The 20,619-nt window shown below is 44.5% G+C and overlaps 1 protein-coding gene across 2 annotated transcripts in view; it reads right to left on the bottom strand.

Annotated features, from left to right (window-relative positions):
* Positions 1 to 5,263: 5,263 nt before the first annotated feature.
* The window catches only part of LOC139317386 (CCR4-NOT transcription complex subunit 1-like), a 125,158-nt gene continuing 109,802 nt past the window's right edge, over positions 5,264 to 20,619 (bottom strand). For both annotated transcript variants that reach the window (XM_070944420.1, XM_070944422.1), the window contains one exon: positions 5,264 to 5,662. In XM_070944420.1, the coding sequence (XP_070800521.1) occupies positions 5,606 to 5,662 (57 nt within the window). In that variant the 3' untranslated portion in view covers positions 5,264 to 5,605. The remainder of the gene's footprint in view (positions 5,663 to 20,619) is intronic.

The raw sequence follows: 20,619 nt of genomic DNA, 5'->3' as shown, positions 1-20,619 counted from the left end.
GTATAATTCTAGCCGTGCATAAGCAGTTGTAAAACAAGCAATGAACAAGTTTGTACACGTTGACTTAGTAGGATGTTTTTTGGCTGTTTTCCATGTTACAATGGCTGTTTCATCATCCACAAATTCACAAGAGGACACTTCGTAATGGGGGACAAAAAGATACTTAAATAATTCCTCAGGTTCTGTCACCACTGATGTAGTCAGCTGAGTGGTACTCTGGCCAAATTTACCCCACAAGGAGTTTAAAAACAGTTTAGCAATCTGTCTTTTAGCAGGATTGACTTCAATGTGCTCCTTGCGTAAACGGACCCCTTCATTCTTTTCATAATCCCGAACGTAACGTTCTTTATCTTCCTCTGTTTTGCACCAGCCGGGATAACCGCTAGCCTCCTGTTTTTGACGGAGATGCATGTTAATATAACCAGAAAACAAGGTTTTTGACTTCCTTTCAAAATGCCAAACTTCATAGATCTCTGCAATTCTGTAGCCTTTCTCCACAGCGACATTCAATTCTACAGTACACCACGTTCCAGTTAGGGCTCTTTCTTCATCATTGTGGAGACACTCTGTGACTTGTTGTTTTTCTGTACAAGTTGCACACAGACTAAACATTAATTTGCCACCAGACTTATGTGGCAGTACTGGAAAGTAGAGACCCCTTGGTGTGTACACTTTAACTTTAGCAAATCCAAAATACTGTTTTATATCCCCAAAGTTTTGGTATATTATTTCTGGGTGCCCTGTCGGGTACAGCTTGTTCTTGTTCACAAAGGGATATAAACTTGTAAAATCATAATATAAGATTTGCTCCCCCTGTTTTGGTTTATAGTACAGGCATGTAGCATTTGTTTGGCCCCCAAAAAATGCATCTCTGGGGTTCAAGGGTGTTGGGAAATTACTATCTACTAGAAAATGTTTCAATCCCTCATTGTTCTTCAACATATCATTCCACTCGTGTTCCCAGATGATGCGTACTACATACCCCATGCTCTTCAGGTATTCTTCTCTCGCCCTAGTGCGTGAGTACAACAGGCCGTAAGTTGAATCAAGCAGATTGTTGAAGTCTTGGGCCTTGTAGCATATAGGGCATCCGTGAAAAAAACAGCCATAAAATTCAAAAGCAGTGGGGGACCCATTTATGACAGCAAACCCATCCAAAAAGTAAATACCTACTTGCTTTTCTCCACCTTGCAGAGCGTGTTGGATGTTTATACCCTCGGTATGCTCTATATACATCAGCCATTGTACAGAGCATGCAGAATAGCTTTTCTTGCTCTTCTGGTAATTGTCCAGAGGTGCTAATGCTACGATATCCTTCTTCAAAAACATGAAACGGTACTGCGCCATACAAATAGATGCTAATGTTACATATTGAAAAGGATCAATGCAACGAATTTCGGACTCTTCAAGAATATCACCACCATGGCCTGTGAAAAACTCCCTTTTTGTCATTTCCATCACTTGCTCCCTAAACCTGTTACAAGCATCTCTCAGTATCTTAACATCTTGTTTGCAGTAGTAAGCAAGATCTTTTTTGAGGTTAAATGTTGTACCTTTATTAGCAGCATGCCATTTCTCAAATTCCTCTTTTTCCCCAGGCATCATGGTGTCAGAGCTATAATATTTGATATCCGGCAATGGCCCCACATAATCTTGATTCTCTGCAGTATTGAACAAATGAGGGAAATAACCCTTGGAACCTTGAAAGCCCATAGCTTTGGGTAATTTACTCAATTTCATGGGTAAAAAAGAAAGGCTATCGATAAAACGTATATGAAAGTGTGGTAGGGTTATGCATAGCAGCTTACCCCCCTGAGTTAAGAGTTGTACCTTTACCTTTTCACGAATGAGCTGCCTGAGGACTAGGTATCCATCATAACTCTTGGAGTTGTGAGCTATGAATGTGGCCCCTTTAAACTTAGGCTGTATAAAAGTTTTCACAAATTCCTCCAGACACTTATCACCGTACCATTCCCACTTCCTAACATCACCATCATTCAGCATGTCCATGGCATAGACATAGTTCGGTATGTGAGCCCCAGTTTCTTGACAACATTCAAAATCATACACAATGTACATGTAACCTACAACTGGCTTAAAAAGCCTTTTCAGATAACATAAGTGACCTGTCAGGCTGTCTACTTTGGTACCACACTGTCCACACGTTGTTTTCTTACATTCAACATGTGGTGCAGGCACATAGATACCACACTTGGAACAAAACACATTATCCTCACAACCAATTTTTCCTTCCACAGCTAGCTGCTCATGTCTTTCAAGACAGGCATTAGAGCGACAAAGCAGTTTACATATACGGCACCTCACCCTCCCCCCCGCCACTTCGCGGCATTCTGAACCCGTACAAGCTCGACAAAAATATTGACAATCATGTCTAAATTTGTGATGATACGCTGTATGGCACAATATGCAGAAGTAACGTACCCCCATGAAGCCTTTGATGTTTTTTTATCCCATAGTAATGACTGTCGTGTAACAGCATAAACACTACTCTTACTTCTAGGGTCCCTCCAGTTACAAAAAACCTCCAACCCCCTTCGTGATAAAACACAATCTTTATAGTTATACCAAAGTGGTCTTCAAATAAGTGTATCTGTGAAAAATCAATTCTGTGAGATATAGATATCCCAAGTGTGTTGTGGAGGTCTGTGGCTCTGGTAATAATTTCCTGTTTACTAGACATTTCGTTATCTAACAACGATAGCAGGCTGCCTGCAAAACACAGAAATACCCCCTCCACATTGAAATCAATCAGGTGTTGTCTTTTCTTCTCTAAAATCTTACTGAATAGAACAGTTCCTAATTTCCTAAGATCGCCCCCCTCATGGTTCTTCACAATCGTGACTGTTAATTCCAAAGAGTTCCTCCATAAGATCTCCACATTGCTTTGTAATAAACTCTCTACATAACTAAGGAACTCATCAGCATCTAACTCTTCAAGATGCCTTCTAACACTAAAGAGGGGCCTACTTAATTCCTCAGCATCCAGCCGCAATTGTACAAAATCATTTGGACTTATATCCCTGGAAATACGGTTCAAAAGATTCTGTATCTCATTATGAATAACATCTATAGCAAGCGTAAATGATTGAACATGCTCCATATTTACAAATCTATAACGTTCATAGTACTCTATTGCTCTGTAATGTTGCAGGGGTCTCTGCCATGATTGAACTCTCTCCAGGTACACGGGCGGTGCTTCAGGTGTTCTTAGCGGTTCGGAACCTTCCAAAGAGCCCCATTCCTCTGCTGATTGTGTTTCTGACATATCCCCCTCTTCACTGGAGATGTCACTGTATGCAGATGTTGGATGCTGCTCCTCAGGCCCCCTTTTAGACTTTTTACATACAGGTTCTAAATAAATAAAAAAGACATATCGAAGGTCTGTCACTGTTTAATGAATACATATAACCCTATTTACCAGTTCTTGTACATTTTAATTAACCTTGTATGCCGCGAGATGTGGATGGCTGGGGTTCAATTTCTTGTTCTTGTACAGCCCTGGCATTGCATGGGGGTGCCTCCTGTAGTTCAATATTCTGACCAATGCTTTGTGTTCCTGTTGGACATGGTCCTTCTGCAGATCCCTGTTCACTGTCTCTATCTGTAGGTACACAAATAATTAACATTTAGGCTTAGTACTTATTATAGCACAAAAACATATTGAATATCACACCCCAAAATACATAATTGCCGCTTTTCCCTAAAATCCATATGTGAATATAAATTCAGACCTTGCATTTCCATTTCTTCAGTCCCCTGTGCTGTTGCTATCTGCTGCACCATTTCTGGCAGTTGCTCCTCCACAGGCGCTTGTGATATGCTTGCTTGCTGGTTCCCACCCCTTTGACCATGATGTGAAGCACTGCACCCTGGGAATTTGGCATGCATCTGCCCATTCCACCATTCTGAAAGGAATGTACAGCAATAAGTTAAAAGGTTCTCACGTTTATTACAATAAATAAAACGGCCTATAGCATAACACATAACACATACACACACGCCCCCCCACATGCACACCTCTCCACCACACATACTGTTACTTAGGGACAGTCACTTATTACAACTCCTAACACATTACAGCTTTTATACAATAATTATGCCTGCAAAATAAAAATGCCATACCTTCTAATTTGTTTTCTTGTGCCCTTTGTAATGTGGATTCACCATGACCACTGTTATATTCAGCCCATTGAGAGTCCGTGGGCATTGTAAAAGCCACAAACATTTCATCATCATCATCATCATCATCATCATCACCATCATCATCCCTATCTGAAAAAAACAAAGAATCATATAGGCATCCTTCTTGTTACAGAAAAGGCAGAGAACCCATAGTATACTAAAGTATACTAAAGACCCAAAGTATACTAAACATATATACTTTGAATAAAGTGGCCACCCCCAACCCTTACACATTATTTTTGATGATAGATCAACATTCCCTAACAGACACTGCTGTTTATCCAATAGTAATATCTGCAAATTAAATGACATACCTCCTAATATCCTCTCTGTAGGGCTTCCTAAGGGGCTTAAATTGCCACCCCTGATATATAAATTCCATTGTGAGTCTGTGGGCATTGTAAATGTCCCAAACAGCTCATCCTCCTCACAATCTGAAAGAAAAATTGAATCTTACTGGACTATGCACTGCCACAAAAAAAAAAGGACAACCCATCACCTATAATATTTGCATGGTAAAAGGAAAATAATACCTTCAACGGCCTTTACACATTGGGAGTCAGTTGCATCCTCCTAATAACCAGAAAATATATATCATATATATAAAGCCAATTTGACTTTTTTAATACATATAAATCGGTATATAATAATATATCAGCATTAAGCTATATCTTTCATAGTTATAGAAACACTTACATCAGCATCTGCCATCCTGAAGCTGACTTCTTCACCGGTCAATAGGGAAGGGTATCTATGCCTCGCTGACCACTACCTTCTTATCAGTTTCAACCAGCTAAGACTCCAACGCCCAATGTTCTTGATGTCATCTTTAGTTCAACATGCGTATTGGCTGTCCTGAAGCCTTAACATAAAACACCCTCCAACCCACCCACCCACACCCACCCATCAACCCACCCCCCTATTTTTTTTTGCAAAAACAGTCAAACTCCCCCCCCCCCCCACCCCCACATCCCTGACTCCCTTATCCGTACTTCTAAATATCCCTTTACCAACCAGAAATAACAACAGTTTTCAAAGTTTTTCAGTATACATGCTTTATTAGAAATTCACATCCTTTACATTAACATTTTCTTGTAATCAATTTCTGATACATTTTGACATATCAATCTCTTGACTGAGATTGGAGTCTCATCTCTTATTCTTGTCATTAAAACCAGTGGATCCTTCATCCTCTCAGTGTTTTGTATACATTCTTTGACTTCATCCAATGTATCCCTTGTGAAATATAACTTATTCATTTTATCTGAAATATAAATGATCATCCAGACAATTTGGGGTATAGATATTTGAAGACACATTCTTTTAACAATGCTAGTTTCATCCATTCCATCTAATTGATCTTCATTCTTCAAACATCCCAGTAAACAATGATGCAAAATTTTCACAACACAGCTCTTGACAATTTGCAAAAGGCCTGTATTCTGGTGAACATCCAGTTCTGAAAGAAGAAATAACACGTTACATATTTGTTTTCAACTCATAATACTTTTTAATTTTCAATGCCTATATATACGCACCGTTTGGTGACTGGCAGAAGCGGCAATAACAAATCTTAAGTGTCAATTCCTGCTCATTCTCAATATTAACTTTTTTACAATGTTTCCTAACTCGACGTGCCCTCTTTGGGAGTTCTGGTGTCACGTTTAAATCAAATAAATCATCAATTGGCTCTACATTATCAACCTTTTTATTATTTCCTTCGTCTTGCCCCATATTATTAAACGAGGCCTAGGCTTTAAGCGGCTGAATTGTCGCCCTTCTGCAGAGGCCCTCTTTTATCAGTCTGTGAACCACAGGCCACGCCTGGGACATGTCAGAACATGTCATAAACAAGCTTGTCGCACGTGCCATCACGCTCATCGCCCTCCCGTTATCTAGCAACCATATACGCAGCGCATGACCGCGGGCCACCCCTCCCTGGGGCATGCCCCAACACGCCCTGGGGCATCTTGTAACATACAGAGCCTGCGCATAACCTCATGTTTTTATTCTTTATTCTTTCTCTTAATTTTATTTTTCCAGCCTTCTAGCCCTACCCATTACCCAAACCTTTCGGAAATATATAAAAATAAAAACATTTTGCATACAAAAAGGGCTTTCTTTGCAAAAAATAGTAATTTTATTTTTACATCTCTGCAAAAGTAAAATCCTCTGAGAACAAAGAAAAGGATGTGTTCAGCTTCCAAACTTTACAACTGCAAACAGGGCCCAAGTCTGCTTTTTGATAATGCTTTTTACTTCTTGGTCTGTGTAACTTACTACTCCCCAATTTCAAGTAGAAGTGAAAGACAAGCAGGTTAGCTCAGAAGGAACTCTAAACTTCTGGAATCTCCTCAGTGTGCAGAAGAAATAAAAATCTCTCATTCAACCCCCTGAACTAAGGATGGTCTTGCACAGTTGTTACTTCAGGGGCCAATCTGGGTTCTGGGGGGGAGGAACTTCCAAAGGGCCACAGAGGGTTGTTGGGGTCTATTGGAGGGAATGGGGAGCTCTGCAGGGGCCACAGACGCCCCCCTTAAAGAATGCCCCCTCCCTCACCCCTGGACCTCTTTCCATCTGTTGGGCACTTTCAGGGAAAGAGATTTTCCAGCTCTGGACCAAAAAGATTTTGAAATCTGATCTTCCCTCCAATTCTTCTACGGGACAGTATCTCTCCTTCCCAGCTGCCCCAAACCTCCCACCTCAAAATCAATCTCAAAAGGAAATTGAGGGAAGCCAGTCAGTTCTATAAAAGAAAAGAAATGGGCTAGAACTAGAGGACCCAGGATAGAGAAGAGAGGGAGGGGAGATGGTGGGTTGTGAGGGAGCTGAGAGATCCACTTGATCCCTTTGACCTTGGACAGAGAGATCCAAAGATTATCTCCAGTGCCTGCAAGAAACTCCTGCAGTCTTCCCAGTTCAAGGATATAAAGGCAGTTAAGCCTCCCTTCCCTGTATTTTCTCTTCCCTCCTTCCTCCTCTCTCTCTCTCTTTCTCCCTCCCTCCCCCTCCCTTCCCCCCTCCTCAAGTCATTTAGCTCGTCTTTCCAAGGTCTTTCACTCCCCGTTTTTCCTTTTCCCTCCACGGATTTTGTCTGGGACTCTCCGGATGTCTCTTCCAGCTTCTGACTCTCCATCTTGAAAGACCCACAGTTGCTGGGGGGGGGGGGCCTCTGAAGGGACACACCCCCCCGCATCCCTCCACAGCTGGATCCAAGATTGTGACATCACACAAAAGGTCCTGAAACCTCTCCTGGGCTGATTGTGGACTGGGCTACATGGGGTCATCCATCAGGGCTCCCTCTGAGGGTCTGCCCAGCGTTTGAGGGGAAGCAGCACAGCAGGAGCCCCTCCCCCCAACCTCATTGAAGGAGCTGAGGAAAATCCTGGGAAGGAAGCAGATCTGAAAAGGGGATCCAGCAGGTCACTGAATTTAAAATTAAATTCAACAACCACAGAGATCCCAGTTCATCTTTCCTTGCCCGCAATGACTTCTCCTCCACCTTTGGCCCTTTGCCTTTTTCAGCAGGAAGCCTCACTTCTGGAGAAAGCCCTGAGATGCCCTCACCCAGCCTGTGTTTTCTAAAAACGCTCCGGTAGCCTCAGAAGCCTTCATGGAAATAAGCTTTGACAGAGACTGGCACTCTGCTTTTAAGCACCCTAAGTCTGGGTTACATTTGACTTTCCCTCTTTGCAACCACATCAGGTGGCAGAGACCTTGGGGGAGGCCTGTCAAACTCTGGTTGCCCATCCCCATCTGAAAGGCAGAGGAATTGGAGGATGGAAGCAGGTAACACTGAGGAGACCTCAGCTGCTCCTTGACCTCTCTTCTGACCAAACTTTGGGGGAAAAGCTGGGAATAGCTACACATTTTATTGTTTGGATTTTAATTAACCGATTGCATTTTCCATTATTGTCACTATTCCTCAATTACTTTAAATTATAATTCGCCCTCGCTGTTCAACCATTGTCCTAAAGGATCATTGAGATTATAAGAACTGGAAGACAAACACATGTACAATATTATGTCCTGTTCTGGAATATACGGTAGGTTCTCTCAAAACCTATATTCTGATTTTCCAGACAAAATGTTAATGCTATTACTTTGTCTTCTGGCTGACAACTGTCACTATTTGGTGAAGGCCTGCAATTTCCTTCAGAAAATGGGACTCCATGAAAAGTCTCCGAAAAGAGAAAACAATTCTTCATGGGCCTGTAGGAAGTTAGCACCCACCCCTTTCCTGGAAGAGTGAAATATTTTAGGAAATATGAAAAAGGCAGAATATTATATTTCCCTGGATGAGAAATATGAGAAGCATATTTTACAGACAAAGCAGCTCCCACCTTCCTGCCCCCCACCCTTTGTCAATGGGCCATTAAGGCCTGGGCCAGTCTATTCTACATAACAAAGATCTGCCTCCTTCAGGCAGAGCCATAGTAGGAATTGCTAAAGATAGGATTAGCCCTCTACACAATAGCAGCAGAAACTCACCACATGTGACCTGGGAAGCACATGTGACCATCAGCCAGCAAGGCCCCCACCCCCTGGGAGTCTGACAACCAATCAGGATACTCTTTTGGGGTCCCAAGAAATGCAGAGCCAGAGAGAGCATAAAAACCCGAAGATTTACTCTATCTGCCCTTTTTCTGTTCAGGAACTCAAGCCATGTGATCCTGTCCACCATTAAACCATCTTTCCAAGCAGTCTCCATGTTTCCAGTGTCTGTTTCCCCACTTGGAGCAGAACCCAGAAGGATGTTTCTTCCAACAGGCCACAATAAAGGGGATTAATGTCTTTCATCGATGCCAGTAAGTTTGTCTTGTTAAAACAGGACATTTTCTCAGTGTTGCAGGAAGAACAATCTGGACTTCCTCCAATAACTCCTGTAAAACCTCTCTTTACCGATCCCAGGTAGTCGTACTTGTGGGTCAGCCAGGATTTCTGCCCCTTGTGCATTGCAGGAATTGGGTGAAAGGGCCCCAATGTTAAGCTTGTCCTGGAAAGAGGAGCCCAGGGGGTCTCTGGGGTCCCCTCCTCCCACCAAGGACTCTTCCTGCCTGCTGCATTGGAGGATGGAAGCAGAAAGCAGGTCAGGCTGGGAGAAATCCTCTCAATTCTGGAAACCTGCAGAGACCCGGCTGACTCCTTGCACACAGACTGGGCCGCCCCAAACCCCACGTCCTCAGGACGGTCTGGTAGACAGGAGAGAGGTGGGGTCCTCCCCCTCCCCCTCTGTTGAGAGGGGGCTGTTCCGTTTTAACGTAGATGGCCTCTTTGACCCTCTTTCCAACCAGGGGTCTCCTCTGTCCAGAGGGTGGACTTTGCTCTCTCCGAAGACAGCAACAGGGTCCTTTCCTCAGTTCCAAGGAGGTTCCCCCCATTTTCCCTCTGATTCAGGGGACCCTGAGGGTGCAGATAAACCCCCAGGTGGCCTCAAGGCCTCTCAGAGAGCCCATGGCTGACCTTCACAATGCTAACCACCAAATGGCTGCAAGGAGGACAAATCCTTCCATTCCCCACCATTCAGTCAGAACCGAAGAAGCTTCTTGGATGAGAAGCAAAACGTTTTCAAGGGAAAATCCCAAGAAATTCCAGCTCTCTTTTGAAAAGCACCTTTGGGATGTGCGCTGAAGATGCCCCAAAGAGGGATGGTGCTTTTGGAGTCCGTTCTGTCGCTGAACAAGGAGAAGGGATGAGCCTTTCTTTTAGGCTGCACCTCAGGTCTTGTGCTTGAGGATCCCTTTGCAAATAGCAGGTGAGCCTGTCAGACCTGCTTGGGAGGAAGGAAGTTTCCGCCATGGGTGAAGGGTGTTATTTGATGGCTGTGGGCACAGGTGGGGTGGAACCAAGGTTTGGATGCTCGCTTCTCGGAAAGCCCCATAGAAAATAACAGTTGGAAGGGACCTTGAGGTCTTCTAGTCCAACCCCCTGCTTAGACAGGACCCCCTGGATTCCCCACTACTGAGGGCCAGTAAACTGTTAACCTTCCCTCCTGAGCTGAAAGGGGGGGGGGATTCCAAGGGAGGGAGGGGTCAAGGGTTGAGTAGAGGGAGAAGTGTTGTTTGACCTCTAGGTTACCTGGATACCTGGATTCTGTTGGAATTCTTTTCCGTTGATGGGTGGGGCCATGCAGGCTAAAGAAGGTTCAGTGGATCAAAGACTCACTCGAAAGAGAGACAGAGAGAGTGATAGAAAGAGAGAGAGAGCTCACGTCTCGACTGGAGACCTAGTGGCTGCCTGGGATAGGGCGGCTGCTGGAGCCCTGGACCGAGTCGTGCCTTTGCGGCCTCTGACCCAGCGCCGATCTCACCTGGCTCCTTGGTTTACTGAGGAGCTGAGGGAGATGAAGCACCGGAAAAGACGCCTAGAGAGCTGTTGGAGGGCTAGTCTTTCTGAATCCGACCGAACACTGGTAAGATCTCATATTAGGAATTACCTAGTGGCGATAAAAGCAGCAAAATGTACCCATTTTGCTGCTCTTATTGCGTCATCAGATAATCGCCCGGCCGCCCTGTTTAGGGTGACCCGCTCCCTGCTCCACCAGGAAGCGCGGGAGGACCCCTTGGAGGGAAGAGCCGAGGATTTTGTTCAGTATCTGCATGACAAAATCACTCAGATTCGGGCAGGTCTGGACTCCGACTGGGTAGATCCAGCGAGGGTGACGGAGGCAGGTCTTGAGACTGTTATCTGGGATGAGTTTGATCCTGTGACCCCAGATGACGTGGACAGGATTCTGGGTAGATTGAATGCGACCACATGCTTGTTGGACCCGTGCCCCTCCTGGTTAGTGCTGGCTTCCCGGAAGGTGACGCGAGGCTGGCTCCAGGGGATTATAAATGCTTCATTGGGTGAGGGTGTCTTCCCCACCGCCCTGAAAGAGGCGGTGGTAAGGCCCCTCCTCAAGAAGCCTTCCCTGGACCCAGCAGTATTGGCTAATTATCGTCCAGTCTCCAACCTTTGCTTCGTTGCGAAGGTTGTTGAGAGTGTGGTTGCGCGACAGCTTCCCCAGTACCTAGATGAAGCGTCGTATCTGGATCCGTTCCAGTCGGGCTTCAGGCCTGGGTACAGCACGGAAACGGCATTGGTCGCGTTGGTTGATGATCTCTGGAGGGCTCGGGACAGGGGTTGTTCCTCTGTCCTGGTCCTGTTAGATCTCTCAGCGGCTTTTGATACCATCGACCATGGTATCATGCTGCACCGGCTGGAAGGGTTGGGGGTGGGAGGCACCGTGTTACGGTGGTTCTCCTCCTTTCTCTCTGACCGGTCGCAGTCTGTGTTGACAGGGGGGCAGAGATCGACCCCGAGGCCCCTTATATGTGGGGTGCCGCAGGGATCGGTTCTCTCGCCCCTTTTGTTCAACATTTATGTAAAGCCGCTGGGCGAGATCATCCATGGTTTCGGGGTGAAGTACCATCAGTACGCTGATGACACCCAGCTGTACATCTCCACCCCGGACCACCCCAACGATGCCCTTGAAGTGATGTCCCAATGCCTGGAGGCCGTACAGATCTGGATGGGGAGAAACGGGCTCAGGCTCAACCCATCCAAGACCGAGTGGCTGTGGTTTCCGACGTCCCGATATAGTCAGCTGGCGCCATTGCTGGCTATTGGGGGCGAATCATTGGCCCCCACGGAAAGGGCTCATAACTTGGGCGTCCTCCTGGATTCACGGCTGTCTTTAGAAGAGCACTTGACGGCCGTGACCGGGAGGATTTTTCATCAGGTTCGCCTTAATTGACTTTCTAGATCGGGACTCGCTACGCACAGTCACTCATGCCCTCGTCACCTCTCGTCTGGACTATTGTAACGCTCTCTACATGGGGCTCTCCTTGAGGTGCACTCGGAGGCTCCAACTGGCGCAGAGTGCGGCCGTGCGGGTGGTTATGGGAGCGGCGTGGAGCTCTCATGTAACACCTCTCCTGCGCGAGCTGCACTGGCTCCCGGTGGTCTTCCGGGTGCGCTTCAAAGTTCTGGTTACCACCTTTAAAGCGCTCCATGGCTTAGGACCTGGTTATTTACGGGACCGCCTACTACCATCAATAGCCTCCCACCGACCAGTACGCTCCCACAGAGAGGGGCTCCTCCAGGTGCCATCGGCCAAACAATGTCGGCTGTTGGCCCCTAGGGGGAGAGCCTTCTCTGTGGGGGCACCTACGATCTGGAACGAGCTCCCCCCAGAGATACGGAGGATCCCGGATCTGCGCACCTTCCGCCATGAGCTGAAGACTCTTTTATTTCATCAAGCTAGCCTCCCCTAAATCTTCTCCCTTTTAAGTGCAAATTTTAAATTTTAATGTGTTTTAAAATATGGGTATTTTAAATTATGGGTATTAATTCAGCCAAATTTATTTAATTCATTTTATTCGATTTTAAATTTTTTATATGTATGTGTTTTATTTCGTGGCTGTTCACCGCCCTGAGTCCTCCGGGAGTAGGGCGGTATAGAAATTCAATAAAACTAAACTAAACTAAACTAAAACTAAGAAAGAGAAAGATAGAAACGGAGACTGAGACTGAGACTGAGACTGAGACCAAGAGGTGAGCAGGACTTGGTTTCTGGTCTGAGGTGTGGTTTTTTTTCTTGCTTGGGAGTTTGACCTTGGGATGGTTAGTCTTGGAGGGGAACCACCAACCATTAAAACCAGAGATTGACTCTTCTTCCTCCATCCCTGTTCTCTTTCCAGAAAGGTCCGGCTGAGCATAGCATAGATATAGCCTTAGAGGGAGTTTACCACCCGCTTTGGGCTGCATTCCCAAGCAACCCGACCCCGAGAAGACCCGGTCCCGGCGCGCCGGGGGCCGCCACCGGCCTCACACCGTCCACGGGCTGTGCCTCGATCAGAAGGACTTGGGCCCCCTGCCAGAGCGCCGCCGGGGAGTGGGTCTTCCGTACGCCACATTTCCCGCGCCCCACCGTGGGATGGGGATTCGGCGCTGGGCTCTTCCCTCTTCACTCGCCGTTACTGAGGGAATCCTGGTTAGTCTCTTTTCCTCCGCTGACTAATATGCTTAAATGCAGCGGGTCGCCACGTCCGATCTGAGGTCGCGTTACCGCACTGTATGGTATTTAACCCACCTGCTCAACCTTGGACTTATGCAATAAGAGATTTAGAGATAAGGGCTCGCACAACATTATTGATGTCCATGGATACTGAACTGCAGGTCACTTTTCCACCAAATACAACAGCCCGGCAAATTTGGGTTGAATTGGAAAATTGCTACCAGATGTCAGGGCATTTATTAATCCCATGTTTGGCTCTGGGACTAATTACCCTGGTTTAGAGGAGGAGATGAATTGAGGCTTATTCCAAGCTGCAATAATCTGAAAAGAAACGCGAGGAAGGTTTCTAATAAAACTCTTTCCTTTGTTCTTTTTCCAGAAAGGTCCGGCTAAGACCTTCACTTGCTCCTTCACACTTCTTCCTTTGTTCTCCTGCCAGCAAGGTCCGTCTTGGACCGGCAGGAGATCTCACTTGCCAAAATGTAACACACCCGATCCGACCGATCACCGTGATGGAAGACAATGAATCGGTGGTTTATATTTCTGAATCTCATTTCACAGGTTCTAGGTCCAGACACATTGACATCCGTTATCAAAACATAAAGCATTTAGTTAAAAAAGGTTTTGTCAAAATGCAATATGTATCTACACATGATCATATTGCTGAGATGCCGAAACAGAAGTAAAACAAATACAAAATGTATTTTGCTGAGAAGGTGGCAGAAAGGAGGTTTCCAGATTTCCAGCCCCTTACTACAGCCACACGCCTGGAACGAGAAGAAGCCGTGGGAACAGAAATGGAGACAGATAAGACAGAAGCTGTTTTTGAAGATGATGATTTACGACTGAGGTCAGTAACATTTTCTTCTGATCTTCCAAGCTCTGAAAAAGTCTTCCCAGAACCTTCTGAATTTGTAATGCTCGATGCAAGGCTGAAGCACACTGCTGAGCAAAATTCCTCCCACGCAGAGAGAGAAACAATTCATTATTCTCCTCGAAGCTCTAAGCTCACCCTGGATGAGCTAGCTATGAAAGCCTATCGTGACCGTATAAAACTCTATGAACAGCAGCTATCCCAGGCAAAAATGGCTATATCTATGCTTGAGCAAGATAAGGGAAATAACTTAAATTTTTCAAAAAGCGCCATATTGCCTTCTTCTCCGGAGCCAAAGACACTCCCCCTGGTGGATCCTGTGTCAGGCCAATTAAGGCAAAGAGCACTGCATACGTCACATGAAAGTCTCCCTGATCAAGTTACACATGTCTTACATAACCACTCCTACTCTAAAGCATACAATGCCACGTATGCAAAGCTGCCCAAAGGTGCAGCACCATCTGCTGGCAAAAGTAATTTACTACAGGAAGCTGAAATGCCACAAGTGTTTCCACAGGCCCAAACTCAAACACCCCCTGGTGGTGTTGGTGTCTTTTTAGATGGAACAAAGCAAAGGCAAATGACTGCATCTCCAGCAGGTCATGCCAATATTGCAGCTCAAGCACAAATGGCAACTGGAACACAGCAGATTCCAGTGCATCAGCCACAGCAGCTACAAATGCCTGCATATGTGCCCCAGCCACAAGTGCAAAGAGGGCCACCTCCTGGCCCACCTCCAATGGCACAACCAAGACCATTTTTAGGTCCACAACAGGCACAGCAAATACCACAGGCATTTCTGCCAGCACAGCCAGCATACCAAGTGCAGGCTCCTTACCAGGCATTTTCTGTCTCTCCACTAACTGGTCAGTCAAAACTAAAAATGTCAGGACACAATTACAAAGCCTGGGTCAGTGAGATTACACTATTGCTTCTTAGAGAAGGCACGCACTGTATGGTATTTAACCCACCTGCTCCACCTTGGACTTATGCAATAAGAGATTTAGAGATAAGGGCTCGCACAACATTATTGATGTCCATGGATACTGAACTGCAGGTCACTTTTCCACCAAATACAACAGCCCGACAAATTTGGGTTGAATTGGAAAATTGCTACAGGCCTATCTCAATTGAATCTTCATGTTTACTCATGTCTGAACTCCACGGTTCGAGATTGAAACCTGGTGAACAAATTGGAGGACATTTGACCAAACTGAAAGGTCTGAGAACAGAATTGAGAGAAAGAGGCCATAACATTGAAGATATTCAAATGATCAGCATCATTATTAACTCTTTGAATTATGAATGGAAAGATGCTGTTACAAAAATTAACCAAGTCCCTATTTCTCAACGCACAGTGGACAATGTCTGTAGACTTTTAATTGAAGAAGAGGCATTCATGTTGGCCACGCCACACTTGAGAGGACCACCCGCATCAAGAGCTCCAGCTAGGCGCCCCTTCCGAGGAAGGACCTATGCTCCAAGGATGCCAAGATGCTACACCTGCAATTGTGTGGGACATGCCACCCGGGATTGTCCCCAACGAGTTCCAGCTCCCGTCACGTACCAGCCCAGAGGAACAGATTCCAGAGGCAGAGGCAGAGGCGGAAGACAAGGTCATCGTGGTCCCCGGCGTGATCCACAAACTCCACTCACCACATTGGCTTTAACCAATGATCCACAACCTCAACCAGAGTATGACAGACGACTCCTGTGGACTTTGGACAGTGGTGCAGCATTGCATGTTACCTACAGAAAGGAACTTTTCACAGAAATGCACGAGCCTGAACCAGAGCTACGTGAACTTTATTCATTTTCAAATCATCCTTGTCAGGTCAAAGGAAAAGGAACTGTTTATGTTGAAGAGCTCGATGCATTCATTCCTGATGTTTATTACATACCAACAGCAACCAGTAATTTGCTTAGTCAGTATCACTTGTCTAGAATGTTAAAGTTCCAAGTTCACCACCTTGAAAAAGCAAGTTACATAGTTAAAGATGGAGATATTGTTGCTGAAACCATATTAATTGGTGGTGTTTATTACTTAAAGCCAAAGCCTAAAACACAAACACAGGCAAGTATGCAAACTCCAAAAGGGGAATGCACAGGCCCAGAGAGAGATGCTCCAGTGAGAGATCCTGTTGCTATTCCTAAGGCTCCTAAAGCCAACAAAAATAGAATTGGTAAACAGATTGCTCAGAGCAAGCCTGAGGTTCCGCATAAAAATGTTAATGTTGAGAATTCACTAACAGGTAAACCTTTGCATTCCAGGTGTATCCACAAATGGCATAGAAGATTGGGGCATGCCAGTTTCCGTGTTCTTAGGAAGATGCCGGAGTTCGCAAAAGGTTTGGATCTAAAGGGGTGTAAGGTGTTTTTGGATTGTGCTGTATGCAAAAAGGCCAAATCCAAAGCAGCAGCCATTCCCAAACACGCTACACGCCTGTCAACACGCATTTTTGATTTGGTTCACATTGACATAGTTGGTCCTTTCCCACCATCATTTGGTGGTAGAAAATATTTTCTAACAATTGTTGATAATTACTCTAGATATGGATATGTATATCCTATGAAAGAAAAATCAGAGACCTTTCAGATCTTTAAAGACTTTGCAACCCTTGTTTCTACCCAACACCAAGTTCGCATCGCCAGAATCCAGAGTGATCGTGGTGCCGAGTTCATGTCTCAGCATTTCCAGGACTGGATGCGTAAGAATGGAATTATTCATCAGACTTCAGCCCCTGACACATCGGCTCACAACGGAGAGGTACTGCAAACCATGATGCGTTGTCTCCTAGAAGACGCCAACCTTGGTAAGATATACTGGGGTGAAGCTATCAAGTACGCCAATTTCATTGTCAACCGTACTTGGAGCAGTGTAACAAATCAGACTCCTTTCTTCATGTTGTATGGCTACAAGCCCGATCTTAAAAACATTCATATTTTTGGTTCATATGCTATGGTGAACATTCCCTTAGCTCAAAGAAGAAAAGGAAGTCCAGCAGCAAAAAGACTGAGATTTATGGGTATTGATGATAACTCAAAATGGAGCAGATTTACTGACTCTAAACATGCAATTGTGATTTCCCAATCTGCAAATTTTGAAGAAGATATTGACTGGTCCAGGATTCATTCCAATGATCCTGAAGTTTATTTTCCCAGAGATGATACTGCTGATGCTACGCAGATTGATGATCAAGATTCCACTGATTCTTCTCAACCCGATGTTCCGTCTTCGCAAGCCGCGGATGCTGATGCTAGCGACGAAAGTGAGGACGAGGACGAAGCAGAAGAAGATTGGACAGTTGTTCCGAGACGTTCCAAGAGGGCCACAAAAGGGATCCCTCCACAACGATATTCTTGGCAACTGACAAAAGCACCCTTGCCTTTGATTTGCAATGTCACACTTCCACCTGATAATTTCACACAAATCAAGCAGCTCCCTGATTCAGAGCAAGACAAATGGTATGAAGCAATGCAGGCTGAAATGGACAGTCTAAAGAAACTTAAAGTATTTACACCTGCAAAACCTCCAGCAAACAAAAAGATCATTGGCACTCGATGGGTCTACAGAATCAAAAAGAAACCAAATGGTGAGTCACTGTACAAGGCCAGACTTGTAGCTCAGGGTTTCGCTCAACGTTATCCTGAGGACTACACAAATACTTACTCACCGACAGTCAGAACTGAGAGTGTAAAAATTGCTTTAGCAACTGCAACTATCCTTGGTTTAGAAGTTTTCCAGTTTGATGTTGACACGGCTTATCTACATGCAGACCTAGACGAGGAGATCTACGTGAGAAGTCCTCCAGGATTCCGACACCAAGAAAGGGATACCTGGTTCCTAAACAAAAGTCTTTATGGTCTGAAACAATCTGGTTTAATGTGGTATTTATGTCTTACTGACAAACTAAATTCAATGGGCTTTATTAAGTCCGAAACTGATGAGTGCGTGTTCACAAAAAGATCTAACAATGCATATGAGATAGTTCTTGTTTATGTTGATGATATTGTTTATATTGGTCCAAATAAGCAAATGAGTGAAATTTTTGCCAAAGCTTTGCAGAGATACTTCACATTGAAATCATTAGGTCACATTAGCACTTATTTAGGTGTTCAGATTGAAAAGACACAGAAGGGGTTTAGTCTTTCACAAGAAGATAAAATTGAACAAATTTTGCATCATTGCAACATGAAGGATGCTAACACAACAAAGACACCCATGCAAACAGATTTTCATAACTTGACACAAGAAGAAAGTCCTGAGTTCGAAGATCAAACACTTTATCGTTCAGTCATTGGGTCACTATTATACATTAGTAGTTGGACCAGACCCGACATTGCACTTAGTGTTAATCTCTTATCACGACATGTAGGTAAGGCAAAACAGTTTCACTGGACATGCATTAAGAAATTATTGAGATACCTAAAATACACTAAACATTTGAAGTTATTGTTAGAACCAACACATACTGATTATGCAGAATTATGTTGTTATGCAGATTCTGATTGGGCAAGTGATAAGAAATCACGTAAAAGTACTTCAGGTTATATGATGTTCTTAAATGGATGTCCTGTTTATTACGTAAGTAATAAAGTACGTAACAGAATTTTGTTTCTTGTTCATCTACTGAAGCTGAATATGCTTGTGTTTCAGATGCATGTAATTCCCTAACTTGGTTTGATGCTTTAGTCACAGATATCTGGACACACCCGATCCGACCGATCACCGTGATGGAAGACAATGAATCGGTGGTTTATATTTCTGAATCTCATTTCACAGGTTCTAGGTCCAGACACATTGACATCCGTTATCAAAACATAAAGCATTTAGTTAAAAAAGGTTTTGTCAAAATGCAATATGTATCTACACATGATCAAATTGCTGATATGCTCAACAAACCACTTCCAGCAGCTCAACACGAGTATCTGCGCGAGAAGATGTGCCTTATTTGATGATGAACTGATATTCGCTCAACTGGCAAAGAAGGGGAATGTCACTGCGTTATTTTATTTACCAGCTGAGCTCATTATTTCTGGACTGTCAGACTCTCCGTAGCTTTGCCAACTTCTTATCAGTAAGCTACGTGTTTCCGTATCCACCCACATTCCTTCACTTGCCCCTCACACTCTTTCCTTTGTTCTCCTGCCAGAGAGGTCCGTCTTGGACCGGCAGGAGATCTCACTTGCCAAAATGTAACAATTAACTTTTCTTAGTTAGTGAGGTGTTTTATTTTCTTTATAACAAATAAATGAGTTTTATTAGAAACCTTCCTCGCGTTTCTTTTCAGATTATTGCAACTTGGAATAAGCCTCGATTCATCTCCTCCTCTAAACCAGGGTAATTAGTCCCAGAGCCAAACATGGGATTAATAAATGCCCTGACAATCCCTTTTCTCTTCCAGAAATGGACCCAAATGAGCTGCTGCGGCCATCCCTTGACAGACCCCAGAACGTCCTTGGAGACCCCTGGAAAGTGACCTTGTTTGTCCTTGGGGTCTATGCATTGGTTGGCCTCTGCGTTTTCTTCCACCAGTGTAGGTAAGTTGCTCCTGATCAGGGGAGTGGCCTCACCACAACCTGGGAAGCCCTGGGGCACTGAAAGCCTCCCAAAATGTTGGTGGGACTAACAGGAGAAAGGATAGAATCCCTCAGGGCTGGAAGGGGCCTTGGAGGTCTTCTAGTCCAACCCCCAACCTTTTCTTTAAAATTTCCACTAATGGGGCCCCCATTAAGAATATGTTTATTATCCTTGTTAAGAAAAGAATGTACCAGTCAGTTATATTTTATTCTTTTTTTCTTCTCCAATCCCCAGGAAAAGGTGTCTGCAAGTGTCACCAGAGCAACGAAGTTAAGATGTGGAGGCTGCCATCATCACGGTGGAGCCCACGGTGGAACCCATCAACCCCAACATCACCATCATTGATGAACGAATGAGGATGTCAGACGTTCTCCTTGCTCAACAATGTGATGGTTGGTAAGTGTTTATTTTTTTATTGTATTATTATTATTCATATTTCTATGCCGCCCACTCTCCAAGGACTCTGGGCGGCTTACACCATAGACAGTATACTAAATAGCATATTGCCCCCAACAATCTGGGTCCTCATTTTAGCCACCTCGGAAGGATGGAAGGCTGAGTCAACCTTGATTTGATCCGCTGATCTGCTGAACTAGCAGTCAGCTGAAGTAGGCTGCAGTCCTGTACTCTAACCACTGCTCCACCTCGGCTCAATTAGTTTGAACTAAGTTGGTTTTCAGTTTTTCTTTATTTTTCTATTTGAAAAGTTTTTCTATTTTTCTATTCTATTGTTATTGTTATTGTTGTTGTTATTTAATGCCTTTTGTTTTGCATTTCTTGCTTTGGGGTTTTGGGTGGGAGTTTTTGAACTATGGAAGCCAACAGGAAAGAAAACTAGGAGCCTTTAATCTTAATTTGGTTGCTCCGTTTTTTGAATTGTTTTGTTTCTTCCTTTCTATTTCATTATTATTAAAATATTCAATCTGTGCTTCTTTTGCCCCAGGACAAGGAGCGGCCACG

This window comes from Pituophis catenifer, unplaced genomic scaffold, assembly GCF_029215685.1.
Source record: "Pituophis catenifer annectens isolate HBS135680 unplaced genomic scaffold, rPitCat1.0.hap2 SCAF_5, whole genome shotgun sequence".
Taxonomy (NCBI): domain Eukaryota; kingdom Metazoa; phylum Chordata; class Lepidosauria; order Squamata; family Colubridae; genus Pituophis; species Pituophis catenifer.
Note: the sequence above shows the minus strand (reverse complement) of the source record. Positions and strands in the feature narration are given on the sequence as shown.